General features: G+C 43.0%; 2 protein-coding genes across 12 annotated transcripts in view; one reads left to right on the top strand and one right to left on the bottom strand.

Moving 5' to 3' along the window:
- The first annotated feature begins 9,443 nt into the window (after nt 1-9,443).
- Nucleotides 9,444-19,531, top strand: EIF2B2 (eukaryotic translation initiation factor 2B subunit beta). 2 transcript variants are annotated; one of them, XM_014835779.3, is made up of 8 exons: nt 9,444-9,986; nt 10,084-10,204; nt 10,359-10,507; nt 11,720-11,883; nt 12,518-12,613; nt 13,220-13,357; nt 14,605-14,671; nt 15,913-16,468. In XM_014835779.3, exons 1-8 carry the CDS (start codon nt 9,824-9,826, stop codon nt 16,068-16,070), a joined length of 1,056 nt encoding a protein of 351 aa, XP_014691265.1. In that variant the 5' UTR covers nt 9,444-9,823; the 3' UTR covers nt 16,071-16,468. The 2 variants fall into 2 exon arrangements, with proteins under 2 accessions (XP_014691265.1, XP_070370184.1); XM_070514083.1 differs by lacking the exon at nt 15,913-16,468 and adding an exon at nt 18,738-19,531 and having other exon boundaries at nt 9,730-9,986.
- The window catches only part of MLH3 (mutL homolog 3), a 34,228-nt gene continuing 28,259 nt past the window's right edge, over nt 17,782-23,750 (bottom strand). For 5 of the 10 annotated variants that reach the window (XM_070514076.1, XM_014835709.3, XM_070514073.1 and 2 more), the window contains 2 exons: nt 19,726-19,859; nt 17,784-18,199 (listed from right to left, as the gene is read on the bottom strand). The gene's annotated coding sequence lies outside the window, so the exon portion shown is untranslated. Of the gene's footprint in view, nt 18,200-19,721; nt 19,860-23,750 lie in introns of all 10 variants that reach the window. The other 5 variants (XM_070514075.1, XM_044774025.2, XM_070514072.1 and 2 more) reach the window with 2 other exon arrangements.

Genomic DNA, 23,750 nt, shown 5'->3' on the forward strand with positions numbered 1-23,750 from the left:
CTCTGAGGAGGTGGGGAAGGGGCTTGTGGAGGCCTGGGGGACTGAGGGCCAACTCTGCCAGTGGCCTCCCTGGCTCCCTGGGGACCGCAGGGGGTGGGGGCGGAGGTGGGAAGGAAGTCAAGCCACTTGGGAACCCGCTGAGCCAAGCCGTGGGCAGGAGGCGGCACCACCGTGGCTCCTGGGCGGGCCAGGGCCAAGGCTTTCCCACGGGGTATGACTGGCCACTGCGCTCTGCAGAGCCGTCCACCCCAGGCTCCGGCCTGTGAGGCCCCGGAGGAGTCCCTGCGGTCTTCCCTTCAGGGTGTAGGGGATGGCGGGTGGGACTCAGAGCCCAGAGGGCTCTCCCTGTCTGCCCCCCAGCACCCTCAGCTTTGTGCTGGGCATCCTAGCAAGGCCAGGGCACAGCTCTCAGAGGCCTGCCACTCAGCTTTCTCAGCATCAGCTCCAGTCTCATCCACTGGCTCCTTACTCATGTGACAGGGTAGGGACACAGGGCTCATATCACCAAGATCCTGAAAGTCTCAGAGACTGATGGAAGCCTGGCCCGTTTGACCCCTAAAGGCCATTCCACCCACTCTAACATGAAGGGGTGGCTGCTGTGTAATTAGGAGGCACTGTGGAGGTCTCTGGAGACAGATGAACCTGGGTTAGAGCCTAAGCTCTTCTCTACCAGCTCACCTCTGAGCCTCAGCTCCCTCCACTATGAAAAGAAGAAGGTAACGTTTCCTGCGTAGTCTTGTAAGGTTTATATATAAAGTGCCAAAATATACACAAGAATATTTATAGCTTACATTCACCCACCTCCCAAAAAGACTGGAAACAACTCAAATATCCGTTGAAGGAAAACGAATACATAAATCGTGATATAGTCACAACGTAGGTGCTTAATAAGTGGAAGACACTGCGACTCATCACCCAAGCCCCAAGAAATTAAATTGGGAAGAAGTTTCCAATCTCAATTCTCAGTTCAGCCCCCCACCTGCCACATTCTGTAGAGAGCATGCGGGGAGCATGCGTGAGTAGTCCCCGTGCCTTTTTGTTTTCTACTCTGGTCAGGAACCAGTTAATCAAAGTCCCCTCTGAAGTTAGACAGTGACTGTCTGTTGTTAAGGATGTTCCTGGCCACAGGCATTAAACCAGGGACAGAAACTATTCCAGGGAAGGAGGGCAGCCCGATGGGAGAGGGTGAGCCTCAGGCTGGTGGGAGCCACCAGCAGCTTCTGTTTGCAGGTTAGTCACCCAGTGTCACTTACGCACCAAGGGTGGCAGCAAGCTGCTCTGACCCAGGGCCCGAGCTTCCTGATGGCTGCAGCATCATGCAAGGTCTGCTGCTGTTCTGAAACACTCTCAGGTGGTTACAATAACTCATTCATTCTTGAAAGAGAGGAGTTAGAGAAATAAAAGCGGGTGTTAGTTGTCTCTGGATTACCTGGTCTTCAAAATTACAACTAGATCCTTATTAAATACATTAAAATCACCTTTTATGAAGATTTTATTGTTTTTTTAAAGAAATTTTTTTTTTAAGATTTTATTTTTTTCCTTTTTCTCCCCAAAGCCCCCTGGTACATAGTTGTATGTTCTTAGTTGTGCGTCCTTCTAATTGTGGCATGTGGGATGCTGCCTCAGCGTGGCTTGATGAGCAATGCCATGTCCGTGCCCAGGATTCGAACCGACGAGACACTGGGCCGCCTGCAGCAGAGCGCGCGAACTTAACCACTCGGTCACAGGGCCGGCCCCTGAAGATTTTAAAAAACTTCTCTTGATATGTAGTGGGTATCCAGACCTACTGCTTTAAAGATCAATAGTAGTACAACGTCTCTAAATCTTTGAGATATGAAATGTCACTGTTATCAGCATCTCCACTGACACACAAGATCACCCAGCTTGGGAGAGGCAGACCTAAGATCTGAACTGAGATCATATGACTTCCAATCCCAAGCTTTTAAACAGTTCAACGTTCAACTACACTGCTACCATAGCTAAGAGGATAAGTGGCTACTGGGCCTTGGTCTTCGCTTTTTTTTTTTTCCAAATCAGAGACTATTTGTTTTTGTTTACCTAGGTGCTTGGTACATTCCCACTTAGGATGAACCTATCAGTTGTGGAAAAACTGATCTGTTGACTGGAACCAGCTCACTTCGTAGGGCTGTTTAAAGACCAAAAGAGATATGGAATATAAAAGCCTTTAACTAAAAGGCAAAATCCTCTACAGTGTAAGGGATGGTGCCGTTTATTATTATGGGCTGTTTTCCAACACGCAACATGACACTTGGTATAAAGGTGCTCAATAAATATTGTTACATGTCAAATATGTTGATCTATGAAGAGCAATTGTTAATACGCAGTCCTAACAATGATAGGGTAGTGTTTTTTTCTAATCACATGCCCGGATCCCACTACCTGTGTCTGTCATTAGAATTTCTGTTCAAATTCCTAGCAATTGACTGTGTTTAAGTGACAGGAAATCTCAAGGACAGAGCCAGATCCCACAAAAATACAAACGCACATTTAGAACAAGCTTAGCTTCTAGTCAAGCAGGCAGAAGAGTGGCTCTACCTTTAGGCCTGGCTAGATCTAAGGGTCTACATCAGCTCAGTTGCTCTTTCTCTCTCACTCTAAGATCTTGCTCTGCTTGCTTCTGCTTCTCCTGGAGCAGCTGCCTGACTTGCTCCTGCAGACAAGCTTTCTCCATGAGGCAGGAAAGCTGGCCACTGATAGTCCCAAGCTGACCTCCTTATGATCTAAAGGAGAGAACATGATCTAAAGGAGAGAAGCCTGCTTCCTTCAAGGGTCCATATAGCAAATCACAGGGAAGGACTGAATGGCTTTGCACAACCAATCAGTGGAGAAGTGGGGCGACTGACCAGACCTGAGTGGTGTGCCATCCCTGTGGCTAGGGGCCACTTGAGGCACCAGGAGACCCTGGGACTGACAGTTCCACCCAAATGACATGGGATGAGGAGGAGCAGTTCCCAAAGGAAAGCGGGTGTAGGGCAGACAAAAACAACAGGTGTCCACCACAATAGCACTTGTTCTCAGGTTGCGTAGAGACATGACTTATCCATGAAAACAATCAGAGAAGGATAAAAACAGTAGCGCATTCACATGCCGCAGCGTTGAGTCAAAGTCCTTCAGGAAAAGGAAGTGATCTGATGGCCTAAGGAGATTCTTTAGAACAGGAGGAGAAAGACGCAAATATTTTAGTCAGCCTCCCTCCGCCCAGTTGAGGATTATCATCATAATCACCTTATTCCCCAAATTAAGTTTGGAAACTGTGATTTGACAATCATGCAGACAATTAGTCAGAATGTTTGAAATTGGGACACTTTGGAAAAATCTGGAAGATTTGGTCAAAATAATCATACTCCTGGTTGAGAGAATGGGCCTGATGAAGGATTTCTTACTTTTCTTCTCTGTCTTAAATAACTTTTCTTTCTGATTATAAGTGGGATGTGTTTATCGTAGAAATTTTAGAAAATACAGAACAGTTCAAAAACGAAAATAAAAATCACTCTTGTACTTGTTAGGAATGGGGGCAATTGCAAGAGACAGAAACTCAAAGATCACAGTGGCCTAAACAAGACTGCAGTTTATTTTGCTCACAGCTACATGAAATCCAGAAGCCCAGGTTGGTGCGGGCGTCTGCTCCACAGAGCCCTCAGGTGCCCCGGCTTCTTCCAGCTCACCACTCTGCCATCCCTGCCATGTGGCCTGCATCCTCGACATCTCAGCTGCCAGAGCAGAAAGGCAGCAAGAAAGAGCAAGGGATAAAGAGGCCAAGGATCCATGCCAGCTCTCTCCTAGGGAAGGTTCTCAGAAGCAGCAACACTTTCACACGATCCCCTTGTAAGAATGTGGTCACATGGCCACATCTACCTGCTGGGGAGCCTGGGGAATGCAGGCTTTACTCTAGGTGGCTATTTGCCCTGATAAAACTCTATCACTAGAGAAGAATGGCTTTTGAGGCAATGAGCGGTCTCTGATAAATCAGTAATCATACTTTCCAGAGACAGACACTGTTAACATCTTGGTACATGTCATTGAAACACACACATATCCACACACCCACCCCAAACCTATATAGATAGAGAGATAGTAGATAGATTAGATAGACAGACAGATGGTATATATATACACGTATTTATGTATAGGTTTGTGCGTATGTGTAAGTATGTGTGTGCGTGTGTGTATACATATATTTTATATATAAAATACATATGAATAACATACATTTTTAAATGAAATTGAGATTCCCACCAAATATACTCGTTTCATATCCTGATTTTTTGAAAAATTGCAGACTTTAAAGAAAGTCTCTTTTATTATCTATTTTAGCACTGAGTTATTTAACAGTTATAGCTAAGAGTAATGTAATGTGGCTGTACTGTAATTTCCAAACCAACTTCCTAATTTTGAATATTTCTGACTTTTGTGTAATAAATAATATCGTGGAAAATATTATGGACAAATCTTTGTGCCTATTTCTGATTATTTCCTTAGGATAAATTTCTAGCCATGGGCATGCTAGTTTAAAGGGTATGAATGAACATTCTTACAGGCTTTTGCTATGTTTTTCCAAATTGTCCTTCTGAAAGGTGTTTCAATTTACAATCCCACAGCAATATATGAGAATTGGGCCAAGTTCCTAAATATACTAATATTGCAACACTAATTACAGTCAAATAGTTGGTATCCTGAACATATAAATAGATCTCAAATAAACTAGAAAAAGATAAATACCCAATATCCAGATGCTTTGGGCTGCAAGTGACAGAAAACCCCATTTGAAATTATATAAAGAGAGAAATTTATCACTTCATATAATAAGAAGTCTACAGATAGGGCAACTTCTGGAGTTGCTGATTTCACACAACGACTTTAATAAAAGACACCACAATACATAGACTGAGAGGCTTGGAAGCAAGACTGTTGGGTTTTTATCCCAGCTCTTCCACTTGCTGGGTGTGTGAAACTGAGCAAGTTACTTATCCTATTTATGCCTCAGGTTCCTCTTTTGAAAATGGTTATATTAATAGTATCTATCTCATAGGATTGGTGTAAGGATGAAAAAAGTTAACACATGTAAAATATCCAGTATGTGTTGATATTATCAAAAGCCTAGGTTCTTTCTGTTTTTCTTTTCTGTCACCCTCAGCATGTTAACTTTATCCTCAGTCTTGAGGCCGCATGGTCACAACATAGCTGCAGTAACTCCAGGCATCATATCCAAGAAGACCAGAGGTAGAAGAAACTAAGTAGTCTTCTGTTTTTTTCTTAAGAACAGGGAAACCTTTCCAGGAAGTCCTAAATAGATCTCCCCCATATGCCACTGGCTAGAAAATAGGTTACCCTACACCAATCTATAAAAAAAGGAGAATGGAATTACTATGATTGGCTTAGACCAATCAGGATTTATCCATAAGCTAAAACCACTTCCCCTATGAGTAAAAACCAAACAAAATCAGTGCTTTTTAACAAGGAAGAAGAAAGAAATGGATATTAGGTGCACAACCAGAGTGCCTGCCATATATGACATTAGCAAAATGGGCAAATCACATGCAACGGCAATTCATAAGAGACAAAAAGCAAATGGTAAAGAAACATGAAAAAACGTTCATCTTGGTTAATGAATACAGAAATGCAAATTAAACAGTTTTTGTATTTTCTCTACCAATTTGCCAATGATGAAAAAAATGATAATCATCTACAATAGCAACAAATATATAAGGTGCCTAGGAATAAATCTTACACAAGATGTGCAAGACCTATATAAAGAAAATTACAAAATTATACTGGATGACATTAAAGAAGACCTAAATAAATGGACATATATACCATGTTCATGGACAGGAAGACTCAGTACCTTAAAGATGTCAATTCTCAAACTGATTTAAAGATTTAAAGCACTTTCAATCAAAATCTCAATAGTTTTTTTTTTTTGAGGAATAGACAAGTTATTTCCAAAATATATATGAAAGAGATAAGGCCCAAAACTAGTCAAGATCCTCTTAAAGAAAGGAATATGGCAAAGGGGATTTTTATTATCTGATAGCAAGACTATGTTTTTATTAATAAGACAATAGTAATTAAGAATATGTGATGTTGGTTCAGGGATAGGCAATTTAGCAATGGAACAAAATAGAGGGCCCCCAAACAGACTCACACATTACAGTAACTTGAAATAATTACAGTGGTAGCATTGAAAATCACTGGAGAAAGAATGGAAAAAGAAAATAGAATTGAATTCCCATCTCTCACCCTCCATAGAAAGTAATTCAAAATTATGTGTAGAGACAAAATTGTAAATTATTTAGAATAAAATACAAGAAATTATCTTTATGACTTTAGGGAAAGATTTTTTTAAAAATAAAATACAAGAGGCATTAACTATAAAAGACAAAGTTGATAAATTGACCATGTTAAAACAAAGAACTCTGTTCAAAGACATCTTAAAGTGAATACAAAGACAAGCCATTATCTGAGAGAAGATATTTATAACACAAATGACTGAAAAAGATTAGTATTCAGAATATATAAGGAACTCCTAAAAATCTATTAGAAAAAGATTTTTTTTAAAAGCCAAAAGTATGCAAAAGACACAAATAGATATTTCACAAAGGAGAAAAAACACATGGCCAGTAACCATGTGAGAAAAATGAACAACCTCAATAGTAATCAGGAAAACAAATTAAGATGACAATGAGATATCCTTTTATATCCACCTGATTCCTCCAAAATAAAACAGGTGATGACACCAAGTGCTGGTAAGGATGTAGATCAGCTGGAACTCTAAGTTCCGCTGGAAGGAGGACACATCAATTTTACCACTTTGGAAGACTAGCACTGTTTGTAACGTTAAATACTCACATAGCCCATGACTCAGTTGTTTCACTTGTAGGTGTGCCAAAGTATACACAAGAATATTTATAGCTTACATTCACCCACCTCCCAAAAAGACTGGAAACAACTCAAATATCCGTTGAAGGAAAATGAATACATAAATCGTGATATAGTCACATGATGGAATACTATGCAGCAATGCAAACGAGATAACCACAGATACATGGTAGCAACATGGGAAAATTTCAGGAACGTCATATTGAGTGGAAGAAGCAAGTTGTAGAAAATGACATTATAATACCCCTTGTAAAAAACTCAAAAACAAGCAAAGCTCAACAACATGCTTTTTAGGGATTGTAAATATATAATCAATTATTTTTTTATAAAGCAAAGGAATATCAATCAAAATTTAGATTAGTGATTATCCTTGGGTGTGGGAAAGGCAGGGAAATAGGGTAGGAGAATTGTACACACATCAGTGTGACGGTATCAGCAGTGTTTTAGTTTTTTTAAAAAATATATCACATTTTGGGGCTGGCCCCGTGGCCGAGTGGTTAAGTTCACGCGCTCTGCTGCAGGCGGCCCAGTGTTTCGTTGGTTCGAATCCTGGGCGCAGACATGGCACTGCTCATCAAACCACGCTGAGGCAGCGTCCCACATGCCACAACTAGAAGGATCCACAACTAAAATATGCAACTATGTACTGGGGGGCTTTGGGGGAAAAAAGGAAAAAATAAAATCTTTAAAAAAAAAATATATCACATTTTTTTAATTGTGGTAAAACGCACATGACATAAAATTTACCACATTAACTCTTTTTAAGTGTGCAGTTCAGTGGCATTAAGTACATTTCCATTGTTGTGTAATGTAAATGTACATCCATTATCCACCATTCATCTTTAGAACTCTTTTCATCTTGTAAAACCAACTCTGTGCCCACTGAACAATAACTTTCCCCTCCCTCCAGCCCCTGACAACCACCATACTACCGCCTGTGTCTATGCATTTGAGAATTTTAGTTTTTAAGTTGAGAGATGGGTTCGTGGGTGTTCATTTTGTTGTCATGCTTCATAACTTGTGTATATATATGTTATACACACGCACATATACATATTCTTTTGGATGTATAAAATAGTATGTACCTTATTTTTTTAATGGCTTGATATCTGGAAAAATAAAGAATGACAATATCCAAAATTGGCCAGAACATGGTAAATACTAACAAGCATATAAATTGATACAATCTTTAAGACGTTGTAAACTTAACACACAGGAAAACTGACAAATAGTTTATGGCTTTTGGGATCTACAGTGTTTTCAATTTTGGTTTCTAATTATTCGTTGCTAGCGCTTAGAAGTATGACTGGTTTTTGTGTGTTGACCTTGTATCCTGCTAAATTCACCTCTTAGTCTTAGGAAGTTTTTTGTTATTATTTTGATTCTGTGGGATTTTTCTATGTAGACATCCTGCCTTCTCTGAATAGGGACAGGTTTTTTTTTCTTGCCTGTCTGTATGCTTTTAAAAATTATTTCTTTTTCAAGCCTTATTCCACTAGCTAGGACTTTAAGTACAGGATTGAATAGGAGAGGTGAGAGTGCACATCCTTGCTTTGTTCCTGACCTGAAGCAGAAAGAAGTCTTTCACCATTAAGTATGATGTTAGGTGCAGGATTTTGTAGACGCTCTTCATCAAGTTGAATAAGTTCCCCTCTATTTCTAGTTTTCTGAGAGTTTTAAAAATCATGAATGGCTGTTGAATTTTGTCAAAGGCTATTTGCATCAACTGATATGATCATGTGGTTTTCCTTTTAAGATTGTTAATATGGTACATTAAATTGATTTGATTTTCAAATTATGAAAGCTTTGCATTCCAGGTTTAAATTCTCCTTTGTAATTGTGTTCATCTTTTTATGTATTGCTGGATTTGATAATTTGTTGCAGATTTTTGCATCTATGCTCATGAGGGATATTGGGCTCTAGTTTTATTTTTTGTACTCTGATTTTGGTTTTGATATAATCTTTTTGGAGGGCAATTTGTCAATTATAACAAAAGTCAGAAATGTGTGCGCCCAAGGATTCTACTTCTAAGAATTTATCTTAAGGAAATTAATCAGAAATTCTCACTACATACAGACTTCGGGTTCAGACAGACCTGGATTAAACATGATGCCGTCCCCTTAACAACTGCTTAAATTCTGTGGGTCTGTTTCCTAATCTGTAAAATGAGAATAAGAGGACCTATCTCACGGAGTTGCCTTAGATGAAACAATTCACACACAGTGCCCAACACCTAGTAAGCTTTAAGTAAATGGCAGCCCTTGGTATTAAAGGCTCCCATATTAGCTCCCAGTTTGAATCTCCTGATTGGTGGGTATTCGGTCTCCTCATGTTGGATTCCTCTGCCTTATATTACGTGCGCTGGGCATTGGGAATGCAAAGGCAAAAAAGATATATGGTCCCTGTCCCCGGGGAGCTGAATGTATCAGAGAGACAGACACAGGAGCAGACGAACCAGTCCCATGCAATGTAACAGCGTTATAACCGGGGTCTGCCCAAGGTAGACGCGCGCTCTGAGCGTCTGCGTCAGACACCGGGCCGTCACCAGAGCTGGGGGACCAGGAAAGAGGGCAGCAACTTCTCCAGTTTAGCCTCGAGCCGCGGTGGGGGCCGTACAGACCGGCTGTTCCCATAGCAACGAGACGAGCCACCCTCTACAGGCCTCACGCGTCACCTTCGTTCGGCGTCCGAGGAACCAGGAAAGCCCACTTCCGGTTCTCCCGCTGCAACGGAAAAACTCGAGCTCCCAGTCTCTGATTGGCTCAGGCAGACGGAGAGGGCGGGCGGTGGCGGCGAGGGGCGTGGCCCGCCGTCTTCCAAACTACAGTTTGTCTCGCAGAGCGGAAGCCGACCTCGACGTCCCCGGAAGTGCACACTCGGAGTTGGTGCCGGTGTGGATTCCGCCGGCGAGGTGACTGTTTTCGAGATGCCAGGAGCCGCGGCGAGGGGCTCGGAGTTGTCCGAGAGGATCGAGAGTTTCGTGGAGACCCTGAAGCGGGGCGGCGGGAGGCGCAGCTCCGAGGACATGGCTCGGGAGACCCTGGGGCTGCTGCGCCGGATCATCACGGACCACCGCTGGAGCAACGCAGGTGAGGCAGGCCTAGCTCCGTTGCGCCCCTCGTCGCTTTCTGTTCCCGATCTTCACCGCGCGTTTGCCCTGCTCACGCTCTCGCTCTCGGACCGCAGAGGAGCTGATGGAGCTGATCCGCAGAGAGGGCCGGAGGATGGCGGCCGCGCAGCCCTCAGAGACTACCGTGGGCAACATGGTGCGGAGAGTGCTCAGGATTATCCGGGAGGAGTATGGCAGGTCAGGCCCACGTCCTGGGCTCTGGGTTGGACCCAGTGACGCTTTTTGCGCCCCTCTCTCTGGTTGGATCCTTTATTGGAGCTGAGCAGCTCCTGTTACTTAAATGACCACACCTCCTCCCCACCTCCCTCTTTGTGTCTTGTTGCTTCCATAGACTCCACGGACGGAGCGACGAGAGCGATCAGCAGGAGTCCCTGCACAAACTTTTGACATCTGGAGGCCTGACCGAGGACTTCAGCTTACATTATGCGCAACTCCAGTCCAACATCATTGAGGCAATTAGCGAGCTGCTTGTGGAACTGGGTAAGAGTCCTGATCCTTGGGTGGACAGGACAGGTTGCAGGCAGATGAGGAAACAGGACTCTGGAGGTTTTTCGTTAGCAGAGATGGGAGCTAACCAGTCCCATGGTTCTCAGACGTTTGTTCTCCATCCTGATTAGGAACGCTTGGAATAGGTGGCAGGTCTAACAACCCTCTCTACATTTCCTTACAGACTAACCCTTTATGGACTGCAAATGCACTGTGACAGAGACTCTATTAGGGAAGGGCTTTATTTTCATTTTAAAGAGATGAATCCCCCTAAAACCACAGTTGTTAGATCCTTCTTCACTAAACTTCCTCTTTTTTTTTTAAAGGCTTAAAAGTCTTCTTCTTCTTTTCTTTTCTTTCTTTCTTTTTTTTTTTGTGAGGAAGATTGTCCCTGAGCTAACATCTGTTGCCAATCTTCCTCTGTTTGCTTGAGGAAGATTGTCCCTGAGCTAAGATCTGTGCCAGTCCTCCTCTATTTTGTATGTGGGACACTGCCTCAGCATGGCTTGATGAGTGGTGTGTAGGTTTGTGCCCAGGATCCCCCAGTGCACCCTGGGCTGCCAAAGCGGAGCTCATGAACTTAACCACTGCGCCCCAGGCTATCCCCTAAACAACTTCTTGAATTTTGATACACACACAAAACCTCCAACCCCCTTGTCTTTGTGTCCCAGAAGACCTTCAGATATTCATTACAATCAGAGATCCCCAGGGGAGGAAGAAGCTGGGTCTGTCTGTGCACTGAGCTGCTGCTTCCAAATTCCTCCTTTGTTTTTCTTCTCTGGCTTTCCTCTCTCGGGTGGAAGTGTTGTGGTCACCTTTGGGAGGAAGAGTTCTTTTGGGGAAGCTCTGTTTACCCTACTCTCAGCACTTGAGGATTTCCCAGATTGGGCCATTTCTTGCCTGAATTCATTGTCTTCAAAGTCAATTGTAAGGAGCTGCTGTAGTGGTGGGGGTTAGAGGGGAGTTGGTGAGTAGGCTACTGCTGGGAAAGAGGGCAGACTGAGAACTTGGGACGTAGGAGACCCCCAGGAGTGGGGCTTTTAAGGAAATGTGACATTTCACATGAAATCCTTTAAGCTTGTTACCAGGGTCAGCTAGGTGGGCAGTCTGTGTGATGGACACATGTCCCTTTCTGTGTTCTGTTATCTGTTCATAATGTAGCATGGCAATTTCATATTTTCCTTGCAAAACTGACTATTCTTACAGAAGGGACAACGGAGAACATCGCAGCCCAGGCTCTGGAGCACATCCACTCCAATGAGGTGATCATGACCATTGGCTTCTCTCGAACAGTAGAGGCCTTCCTCAAAGAGGCCGCCCGGAAGAGGAAATTCCATGTCATTGTGGCAGAGTGTGCTCCTTTCTGCCAGGTAGGGGACAGCTGAGGTTGCTAAGAAAAATGAAAAATGAGGAGAGATTAAAAGAGGGATAGATGGGGTCCATAACAACTTTGAATTGATAAGCAAGATATCGAGAAGATAAAGTAAAACATTAAGGGAATTTCCAGGTTGTCCATCCTGTGAACATTTTTAAACATCGATTTGAGAAAATTGGATGAACCGCTGAATCACAGAAAAGATAAATATTGGTTCTTTTAGGAATCAAAATAGGGTAAATTATCTTTGGGATGACTGATGCTTGGTCTGACCTCACTCGATCCCTAGGTAGATAATAGGTCTCAAAAAAGGAAATATGTAAGGATGCAGGATGTGGTAAAATAATGAGCCAGGAGCTACCTTGTCGGCCCGATTACACAAGCAAGTAGTATTTCCAGTTTTGTGGCTGCTCTGGTGCTGCTGTGGAGTATTAAACATTTGTCAGCTTCCCCTGGGCTTCCTGCCACTCACCAGAGAATACCTCCCATAGGCAGAAAAATGAGTTATCTGTTGAAAGTGGGTGTTGGATGTGCCCCGTATCACAGAATTCTCCAGGTACAGTTACGTTTGCAAGGTCTTTCACTCTGTCGCTCTTTCTCCCAGCATCCTCCTCTCTCTCCTATTGCAGGGCCATGAAATGGCAGTCAATTTGTCCGATGCGGGTATTGAGACAACTGTCATGACTGATGCTGCCATTTTTGCTGTTATGTCAAGAGTCAACAAGGTGGGTGTCTTTGGAGTTATATTATGTTGAATTCATAAAGATGATACTTCTGAAACATTTTTCCCCCTCCTGTAATATCCAGGAGAAGAGAAGAAAGCTTCTAGGACCTTTTGAAAGTACACACTTGGGCCTTTTTAATATATCAACTGAATTTCTTTTCCCTTTATCTGTATCATTGTCCCTCACTTGGAGTAGCCTCTTTCTGGTGAAAGCTTTGGAAAGAATGAAGTAGGACTATGCTAAGCATGTCAGCTGCTAGGGATCGGGTGGAGAGCTCTGCATTATGCTCAGACAGCTTGCCGGTGGTGGATGTGAGTAGAAAGGCTCCCGGCTTCTCAGGATGTGTGGCATATAGAGTTCCAGAAAAGACAGGGCTAAGAGCAGTAGATATTGCAGTTCTCTGTCATGTACTGTCTTCATTCTAACCGTGGAAACCCACTCTTAGGCTAGAATTTGTGGTCCTGAGCCTAGAATCCCTTTCCCACTACTGGTCTGTGACCCCCCAGGATACCAAGATGGAGGCCTGCAAATTCAGGCTGTTGTGCCTAATGACTCTTTTAAGGCTCTATCCCCGGGATGGCTCACATTTTTCTTCCTGTCCCAAAGGTGATCATTGGCACAAAGACCATCCTGGCCAATGGTGCCTTGAGAGCTGTGACAGGAACTCACACTCTAGCATTGGCAGCAAAACACCATTCCACGCCACTCATCGTCTGTGCTCCTATGTTCAAGCTTTCCCCACAGGTATGTCTGTCTCTAGCTGGTCTCTCTCTAGCCAACAGAGAGAAGGAAGCCAAAGTGAGGCTTAAACTCTGGGCTTTCAACCTACTCCTTCTGGGGCTTCTCTTTATCTGCATGTACTCAGTGGCTCAAACCCAGCAGAGGCTGGAAAAAGCCACAGAAGACTTGATCCAGGAAAAACAATGGACAGTTATAACCCACCAGCTTTAGGAAGTTGAAATTGTAAGGTCAAGACAGTGCATAGCCCCTTTGTTTACCTTGTCACCACTCCCTGTCACCCTGACCATTTCTGAAAATGCCAAGCAAGTTGAAATTAGGAACACAGAATCCATTTTATTTATCATAGTTCCAGGGACTGTCCTCTGTAGCCTGAATGCAAGCAGTTACTAAGTGAAGAGCCATTTCATCAGTGATGGAAACTATTTGCCTTGAAAATATTAACCCACTTATAGGTCTCTATTTTTTCTAATTGAGGTAAAATTCACATAACACAATTAACCATTTTAAACTGTGCAGTTCAGTAGCGTTTACTACATTCACAGCATTATGCAGCTACCACTGTCTAATTTCAAAACTTTTTCATCATCCCAGAAAAACAGTCCATATGTGTTAAGTAATCACTCTCTAGGCTTCTTTCTCCCCATCTCCTAGAAATCACTAATCTGCTTTCTGTTTCTATGGGTTTGCCTATTTTGGATATTTCATATAAAAAGAATTATATAATATGTGCCCTTTGGTTTCTGACTTTTTTCACTGAGTGTAATGTTTTGGGGGGTTCATCTGAGTTGTAGCACAGTATGCTGTTCCTTTTTATGGCTGAATAATATTCCATTGTATGGATATATCAGTTTCTTTAAACATTCATCTGTTGATGGGCATTTGGGTTTTTTCTGTCTTTTGGCTTTTGTGAATGCTGCTGCTGTGAGCATTCATGTACAAGTTTCTGTGTGGACATATGTTATTGTTTGTTTGGTTTTTTTTTTTGAGGAAGATTAGCCCTAAATTAACACCTATGCCCATCTTCTTCTATTTTATATGTGGGATGCCTGCCACAGCATGGCTTGCTAAGCGGTGCGTAGGTCTGCACCCGGGATCCAAACTGATGAACTGTAGGCCACCACAGCAGAGTGCACAACCTTAAGCACTATGCCCCTGGGCTGGCCCCCATGTTTTTTATTTCTTTTGGGTACATACCCCTAGAAGTGGAATTGCTGGGTCTCTTATTTTTTTTTAAATTTTTCCTTTTCCAGTTCCCCAATGAAGAAGATTCATTTCACAAGTTTGTGGCTCCTGAAGAAGTCCTGCCTTTCACAGAAGGTACAGAAGTTGTGTGTGTGCATGTGCACGTGTCTGTGTTGGTGTTTTGGTTTGGTAGTCCACGGAATTGAATGCTGTCAGGTTGTGCTTTCTATCGTATTTCCCATGGGGACTGTTTTCTTTAGCAGCTTAGAGGGCTTGGGGACCTGATCCACGTTCATTTTGTTCTGAGAGTAATATATTTAGCTGAGTTACTGGGGCCATGATGTGTGGGATCACCCAGCACTGACTGGGTTTGGCTTTGCACATTGTCTGAGACACAGGCAACAACCCAGTGGGAAAATGTACTTGTTTCAGTTGCTGTAGGGAGTCATTTTGGTGACGTGGCTGCCAAAGGGAGCAGGCTCTGAAACATTCCTACTTAGAAAACTCGGCCGTAGCCTGGATACCTTTGTGTGCTGGGCTCCTTCTCTCTGACTTCTTCTGAGTCAGCCGCTCTGCTCAGTGAGCTTGCTGCCTCATCAACAGTTAACACGGCCTTAAACACCCTCTGGGAGCAAAGCATAGTACTTGGGGTGCCAGCTATTCTTGGAAGTTGAATAACTTCATCCATTTATTCAAACTTCATTCTTTCACGAAATATCTTTTGAGCATCCACGGCGCATCCAGCACTAGTGTAGCACCAGGGATGTAACGGTGAACAACTAGATAGGCTCTGCTCCCACAGAGCTTATGTTGTATTGCAGAAGACAGATAAAAAAAGGTCAGGTCGTGAGATGTTTTAGGAAGAAAACAAATAAGGATGATGTGATGGAAGGTGGCTAGGAGACTTCCTTAGATTGGGGAAGGGTCTTAATAAGATGACGTTTCAGCTGAGTCCTGAATGAATAGAGCCCACCCTGTGAAGATCAAGGAAAGAGTTTTGCAGGAGTTGGTGCAAAGGGCCTGAGTTGGGTACATGCTTATGCAGTTGGTAAAAGATGGCCGTATGTCTGGAGAGAAATGAGCAAGAAGGAGAGCTGTACGAATTATAATTAGTGTGGTATGGTGGGGAGGGGCCAGATTTTGAAGGTTGCAATCCCAAATTTGAATTTTATTCTAAGGGCTGTGGAAGGGCATTGGACAGTTTTAAGTGGGAAGTACCATGATTGAAGTCATCTCTTCATATTCACATTTTGCTGCAGCTTGCCTTCCTTGGGGTCGCAAGTATGCCTGCATTATTGAGCTTAGAATCTATATGCTACTTAATTATTAGGGCAGGATCCTCAGTTTTATCTTTAGCACGTGTGATTGCCTTTCAGGGGACATTCTGGAGAAGGTCAGCGTTCACTGCCCTGTGTTTGACTACGTCCCCCCAGAGCTCATTACCCTGTTTATCTCCAACATTGGTGGGAACGCACCTTCCTACATATACCGCCTGATGAGTGAACTCTACCATCCTGATGATCATGTCCTATGACCACCCTCATCCTAAGCGGAAGCTGCTTAGGCAAACACAGAATGGAGAGGAGACTCCAGTGCTACTGCTAAAATGCATCTTCCTTGTAATGGGGGAGTGGACTGGAGTCAACCCAGAGAAAGACTTGATACTGTTCCCCGCCTTTTTAGTCACCCTGGAACAAGGACGCACATCCTGGACTGTCTCCTGCCTTTCGGGTCTTAACAGAGCAGCAGGGCTTGACCTATTGATTTTGGAGCCTCTAAGTGACCTGACGCATCTGTTTCAGGAACTTAAACTTCCTGGTTTAGTGGTGTGTTAAACATAACACTGAATACCTTGCCAGGATACAGGGTTTTGCTCAGAAATGGCTACCACACCTTTTCTTAGACTGTGCCAATAAAAGCTGCTCGAAGGTTCCTGAGTTGGTTTATTTATTGTTCTGCTCTGACTGTGCCTGAAACAACAGCAGCAGAGCCCTTTTCGTGTTTTCCTAGGGGGCTGTAAAGAGCTAACACTCTACAACAGGAGGGCAACTGGAAGTGTTCACCATTTCCCTTATAATTCACTGGAAATGGTCTCAAACAACTTGTTAGTAGTCTAAGACAGTGGTTCCAGAACCTCTCTGATCATAAGAATCATTAGGAAGCTTAAAAAAATATACAGGGGCCAGCCCCGTGGCCAAGTGGTTAAGTTTGCACACTCCACTACAGTGGCCCAGGGTTTCACTGGTTCGAATCCTGGGCGCGGACATGGCACCGCTCATTAGGCCACGCTGAGGCAGCGTCCCACATGCCACAACTAGAAGGACCCACAACTAAAATATACAACTATGTACTTGGGGGATTTGGGGAGAAAAAGCAGAAGAAGAAAAAGAAAAAAGAAGATTGGCAACAGTTGTTAGCTCAGGTGCTAAACTTTAAAAAAAAAAATACAATCTTGGGCTCCATTCCAGACCTAGTTTATCTGGTCTCGGGCGGCCCCTGGGAATCTGTTGAAAGCTCCCCAGAAAAGGACCCTCTCCTGTCTTGTTAATAGGATTTTAAATTGGTACAACCTTTTCTAGGTTGACTTTGAACCTGCACTTCTACAAATACTTGTATAAGCACACAAAAATAAAGACAAGAATGTCCATTGTAGCAGCTGGAATGTCATAGCCTGTGTCCAGCAATAGCATTTTAATAAGTATGACATACTGTGAAATATGTATACACTGCAATTGAGGTTTCAAAAGGGTGGTTTGAGGGCAGTGTTGGGATTGAAGACATTTTAGTTGCTTCACCCAATTCAATGCACCTTTGAATTGGTTACCAATATTTAAAAATCTGGAGCTTGCACATTAAACAAATTGAGATTTTTTTGTTTCCCTTGAAAACTCAGAAGATTTGGCGATTCTGGGTCTATGTTCCCAAATGGCAGCAGTTTGCTGTAGTTGAGTAGTTTCTGATTCCATTAGATGGAAAACCTCCAGTTTTCTTCAGTTCCTCCCTGGTCCATTTAACTCACTTATGCTATCTGTTTAACCCCCAGAGGCATCTGAGTTGTGACCCTTGTGTTGAAAGAATGGAGTAGATTTATAAGAAAGTCCATTTTAATTTCTGTTAACGAAAACAAGCTGGGAAAAAAACCAAGCTGCAGAGCAATATGCGTATGACCCTTACTTCGTTACAACAAAACAAATGTGTGCATGTGCAGGATGAAAGTATGGAAGAATAACACCAACTCGTGCAAGCAGGGGGACATCGTCTAACTTTATTTAGTAAGTTTATATAGTATTCCTGTGTTTTACATGTACTATGATAGTAGTTATGTTTTCAAAGAGTCTCCCCAGGTAATCCAGATGATCTGCCATGTTTGGGAAGTACTGGTCCAAAGCAGAGGTCTGAGGTGTAACGAGGAACCTCTGGGATGCTTCTCACAAAGGCCACCTCCTGCCCCATGTGGTAGTGTCTGTATTGTCACGTGGCGTAGTCTGTAGGGAGCGCTAGGAGTCTGCATGTTTAACAGTAAGCAGCCCAAGGGATGTTCACAGGTGATTTGATAGCCACACTTCGGTAAACACCGGCCAGAGGTAGGCTACGAGGGAAAGGCCTCTACTTTTATGTGATACCTTCTTGAGACAGATCTTGGCCTTAGGGCTCTTGTCTTCCCTGAGAGGGGAAAAACAAGATTGCAGAGGGTCAGTCTAAAAGACCGACCTAAAAGCTCTTTGACTCAGAAGATCCTGACTCACTCAGGCCTCAGTCTGTCCCATTATTTCTTAAAGCATCTAAGACCCCACGCTTTCTCAGTGAAGTGGCTTATAGCTACCAATTATGAGCAATTATCTCCTCTGAAGGCACCAATTCTAACAGCAATTCACTTGGGTACAATTGTGTGGTCTGGAGTAAGAGCAACAGTGAGTCAAGGAATTTAAATCTGTTTTTGGCTCCAAAAATGCTTTACGATACTTGTCCTTTGTGCATCTTAGTCTCTGGTCTAAAATTAGCACCAACATCCTTCCCAGGCCTGACTGAGATGGATGAAGGTTACAGGGGTGTCTCTTTTGGGTCAGCTCTTCCAGCGCCTAGCACAGAACTGCACAGATGCATATTCTTCAGAATCTTTAGGACCTCAATTAAGTAAATCCCACAGAGCTATTTATATGCCTTGTTTCTCTACTTCCCTCTCTCCCTTTTCCTCTTTCAGAGTAAATATTGGAAATAAATATCAGAAGGTGATCTAAACAGGGAGAAACTGAGGAGTTCCATGTTGACTTACTACCACTCCCTCCCACCTCTGCCTTTGCAGGCAGAACCCAGAAACTAAGGAAGAAAACCGTTGTAGCCTGGAGAGAATTAATAGAGGATTCCATGGATGTGAAAGGCTTCCTGAACATGCTAAATAAACCAAGTTAGATAACTTACTACAGTTTGTAAAGATACTTTTCCCACGGTTTATATCTTCCAATTTGGGCGGAGGGCAGGAAAGGCATAATTCTTGGAACTCGAATAAGGAACAGAAATTCCTAATTTAGCCTCAGAAAAGAAGTCTAAAAAACACTCTACCAAGAAAAACTTAAGTGTAAAGTGATACCTCAAAGAAATAAATGCTGGCACCCAGAGGATCGTCAGTTTCACAGACGTGATTCGAGACTGTTTCTCAAAGCAGTCTCTCACATCAGTCTGGGTTCATGAAGGTTGCCAGGGACACAGTTCATCACGGAGCTACCTGACTGTCATACCACGTACGTAGAACTCAGTTCATCAGGACAGCACCAGATGGTGATGTAATTACTGTAAAGGCCATACTGCCCTCCTGCCCTCACAAAACCTCCCTCTGCAGACATGCACCTCATTTGCACAAAGGAGCTATTCTGACACGTGGTTTGGAAGTGTTTTACATCTGGCCTACTTCGCTTTGAATTCTTCTTTCATTCACCAAAAAGCTGTTCCAGGATACTGTTCAATGGCTAAGCAATTATTAATAAAGAGCTGTAGTCTAAGCTGTCAGTCTTCTTCACAACCCTCACACAATGGAGGGCAGCCTTGGAGCCTAACCACACTTGAAATGGTGACTGCTTGATATTTATATTAAATACCGTGCTAAAGAGAAGGAGCCTTTCAGTAGAGTTTTTTCAGGCACATTATATTTAGTATTAAGACGTGCCTAAAGAAGAAGGAAGCTACTTACAAACCTGACAAGAAGGGCCGGCCCTGTGGTGTAGTGGTTAAGTTTGGCGTGCTCCACTTCGGTGGCCTGGGTTCGCAGGTTCGGATTTCGGGCACAGACCTACACCATTCATCAAGCCACACTGTGGTGGCAAGCCACCTATAAAATAGAGGAAGATGGGTACAGATGTTAGCTCAGGGACAGTCTTCCTCACCAAAACAAAAACAAAAACACTTGATGAGATTCATGCGGCAGTTAACTACTATAAAAGAGAGGTGATGAAACACTTTGAATAAGGATAAACAAATAGCAGTACCTAACTCCAAACCACGTTTTTTTAGAGGGGTGGACAGCCTTGGATACTCCTTGCTTTTGAAGTAAACAAGAGCAAGTTGTTTACAGTCAGGCAAGTTGTAAGGGTAAAGTCAGGCCAAATCCAGCTTCTTCAGACTGCCACTTGAGTCACGCTAGCTTACTGGCCTGATAGATTACAAAATGTAAGACACTCAGATTCCCCAGGGCTTGATCAGGTTGCCTGAACTTTATCAGATGTTTCTGGAGAAGACTGAGTGCTCTATGACAAATGGGGCAATGATCCAAGTGTTTGAAAAATCCTAAGCCATAGGATAACCTCTTTTTTCTTTCTATCTCCTACAACTTCTTATGCCATACATTTAGACGGGACTCACTCAGTGAACAGTTACTGAATGATGAAAAAACGGAGGGATAGAAGGAAGGGTTTATTTGGTGTAGATTATGCAGATTTTTGGCTTCCCAGAATCCCTTCTTTTCCTCTCTCCTGAGCCCACCTTTTTGCCATCTCGTGTTGATGAGCAGCTCCAGCTGAGAAAGGGTGAAAGCAGGCCTGATAGGTGGTGGCACCACACCAGTCAGTTCTCAGTGTTCGCCCCCTGTAAAGGGTTTGCTGGAACGGGGCAGCCCCTCAGGTGGAGAACAGGTAGGGAGAGGCTGCTTCTCTGCAGGGAGCTGTTCTTCCCTTCATTCAGATATGCCAATGCTGGCTCCCACCTGCAGCTTCAGCTGAGCTTGGCTGCCAGGCTCTCTAGGAACTGATGGGGTGCATCTGTTCTCCCTCGGCCTGTCTTCGTCAGCCCCCTACTCATCTCTTGGCCTTGGGCCCCCTCCTGCCCTGCCCCTGTTTTGGTTGCCTTGTTTTTTCACTGTTAGGCCCAGAGCCCAGCTGGTCATTTGTGTCTGATCCTTTGCCTCGTTCTGACATCTGATTGCTAGAACCTCTCCATTCTCAACTACTCATCAAGTTCCAGATCCCCAGCTAGGTTCTGGACCTTGCCCTAGCCCCCTCCCAGTCTCTCGCCTTCCTTCCAGTCTACACTCTAAGCTTTGCCTTAAGCTTTTCTGATATTAGCTCCTCTTGCCATTATAGTTTTAATTCTTTCAGAATTGTTATCCCCTTTTATCTCAATAATAAAGATATAGCTGTTTAACTCAGGATCCCTGAACCTAGAGGAAGTTACCATATTCTATCATCAGTTTCCTTGTCTCTCCCAGACTGAAGCTAAGCTTCTTAAAGGTATGCAACTTGACTTAATAAAATTTTGATGAATGTTACTGAAAAAGGAACTCTCAAGAATGGCTTCATTGCACATCTCATCTCTCAAATTTTACTCTAAAGTTAATGAAGCCTCCACTAACCAGAATCTAATAAAGTTGAACTACTAAGTTTACAAACTGATAAATCCCTAGTAAATTACAAATATATAGGGCAGCATGGGGTAATAATAGGAAGGAGTGTGCAATGTGAGCTCACACAGACTTGGGTCTGAATTCTGGCTCTCTTAGCTAGGCCCTGAGTAAACTGGTTAACGTCTCTGTGCCTTAGTAGTCTCACTGTAAAACAGAGATACTAGCTTCCTAAGAGGACTGTTGTAAGGATTAGAAATAACTGGGGCCAGCCCCACGGCATAGTGGTTGAATTCAGTGCACTGGTGGCCTAGGTTTGCAGGTTTGGATCCCAGGCGTGGACCTACACCACTTGTCAGCCACGCTGTGGCAGCAAGCCACATAAAAAGTGGAGGAAGATTGACACAGATGTTATCCCAGGGCCAATCTTCCTCAGCAAAAAAAAGAAAAAGAAAGAAAGAAAGAATGTATACAAAGCATGTGGTATATAGTAAGCTCTCAATAAATGGTAACTATTCTTGTTATTGGAGCCAGAAAACTTGGATACCACTCTCAGCTTTACTTACTAGCTGTGTGATCTTAGAGAAATAAGTAATATTTTTCAGCCTTAGATTCCCCCTTTGTAAAATGGGGAGAATAATACCACCTTATCTCATGGATTGCCAAGGAGTTCAAATTTGGTAGGCAAAAATTATTTTGTAAACCTTAAAGCACCATATAGGTATTAATGATTACTATCATGTGTTAGAAAACTGAATATATCTTTGTTCTCATGGCACCTGAATTAAAACAGAACAAAACTCTAACAGGCAATCAAAGTAATGTTAGGTATTTTTGGCTAATAGGTTGGTTTTATGCTGATACATGCTACTGAGTTTATAAATTATTAAAATAGGGTAATTATCTCTTAAATTGCTTGAGTCTGGCTACCCAGAAGACTGGCTACATAATATATGAAGAACTTTTTCTAATCCTCTGCTATTCTCATGCAAACAGTGGTTTGGGATTATAGCAAAACCTTTTGACCTCACACCCCATCATCCTAATACAAGAGGTATGGTAACTTTTCTTTTTTGGCTGAGGAAGATTAGCCCTGAGCTAACATCTGTGCCAATATTCCTCCACTTTATATGTGGGTTGCTGCCACAGCATGAATGACGAGTGGTGTAGGTCTGTGCCAGGGATCCAAACCCACAAACCCAGGCTGCCAAAGCAGAGTGCACTGAACTGAACCACTGTGCCACTGGGCTGGCCCCTTGTAACACTTTTTTTAATCCCACAAATTGGTCTGACCCAAAAGGATTTTTAAAACTCCCAGGACAGCTGGCCTCCACGTAGCTCTAGAGAGCGGAGGCAGAGGGCCAGAGGCCACAGCACCCCACTGGGCCTGGAAGCAGAGCCCCTGACAGCCTCACAAATCCCCTGAAAACACTCTCCTTTCTAAGGTCACGTCTCCCAGTCTATGAAACCATTTATATGTATTTAGAAGAATAAAGGCCATTTTTAGACAGTGGTGCCTATTCTTCAGGGTTCCAATTACGTAATTCTACAAGGATCCCCTTGAAAACCAGTGAAGGCTTTCCTTGAACCTTCTGTGAGGCACACGCTGATGAATGCAATACTTGATTGCTCCTGTAAGATTCACTGCAGGGCTGTTGCCAAGTGAACTTTTCTTTCATGAGCACAAATTTGTTTCCTGTATTAAAAATTGAGGAGAATCATTCCATTGATACAAAGGCCAATTTGAGCAGGCTGGTCAGGAAATACAAAAGTGAAAATTCTTGTTGCAATATCTTTCTCATTGTATGGCATCCCAGTTGCGATAAACATCACGAGCTGGTTTTTTTGCTTTTTTTCCCTTCTATAGGACTTTAGTCTAATTGAGTCTTATTAACCAGAAATCAAATCATCTAAAAAAGTGGGGGAAATACAGATGAAGAGTGGCATAACAAGCATTTGCAGAAAGATCAGTCCTGGTCCCAAAGGAAATTATGAGGCCATTAAACAGGCATACTGTAATAAAACCAAGACATAATTTGAAAGAGACCAAAAGAACCCTTGTCTCCTGAAAAAATGTAGAGAACATATCTGGTTAGGCTAAAAGAATAAATGCTGCATTTTTATATGAAAATTGCTTTCCATCTAAAGAGAGATACTTTACAAAGTACAAAAAAAATTATACTTTAAAAAACAAGCTCATAGTACTTTCACCATTTTACTGGTTTGGGATATGAAAACTGTGAGTTTTTTTTCAAAGACTGGCACCTGAGCTAACATCTGTTGCCAATCTTGGGTTTTTTTTTCTTCTCCCCAAAGCCCCCCAGTCCATAGTTGTATATTCTAGTTGTAGGTCCTTCTGGTTGTGCTATGTGGGACATGCCTCAGCAT

Source organism: Equus asinus, chromosome 7, assembly GCF_041296235.1.
Source record: "Equus asinus isolate D_3611 breed Donkey chromosome 7, EquAss-T2T_v2, whole genome shotgun sequence".
In the NCBI taxonomy this organism is placed as follows: domain Eukaryota; kingdom Metazoa; phylum Chordata; class Mammalia; order Perissodactyla; family Equidae; genus Equus; species Equus asinus.

What these genes read in the sequence shown, in the direction of transcription:
- EIF2B2 (XM_014835779.3), top strand. Translation starts at nt 9,824, where the DNA reads ATGCCAGGAGCCGCGGCGAGGGGCTCGGAGTTGTCCGAGAGGATCGAG. An exon ending in TTATGTCAAGAGTCAACAAG is followed by an intron (nt 12,614 to 13,219) that starts GTGGGTGTCTTT and finishes CCTGTCCCAAAG; the next exon opens with GTGATCATTGGCACAAAGAC. An exon ending in TGTTCAAGCTTTCCCCACAG is followed by an intron (nt 13,358 to 14,604) that starts GTATGTCTGTCT and finishes TTCCTTTTCCAG; the next exon opens with TTCCCCAATGAAGAAGATTC.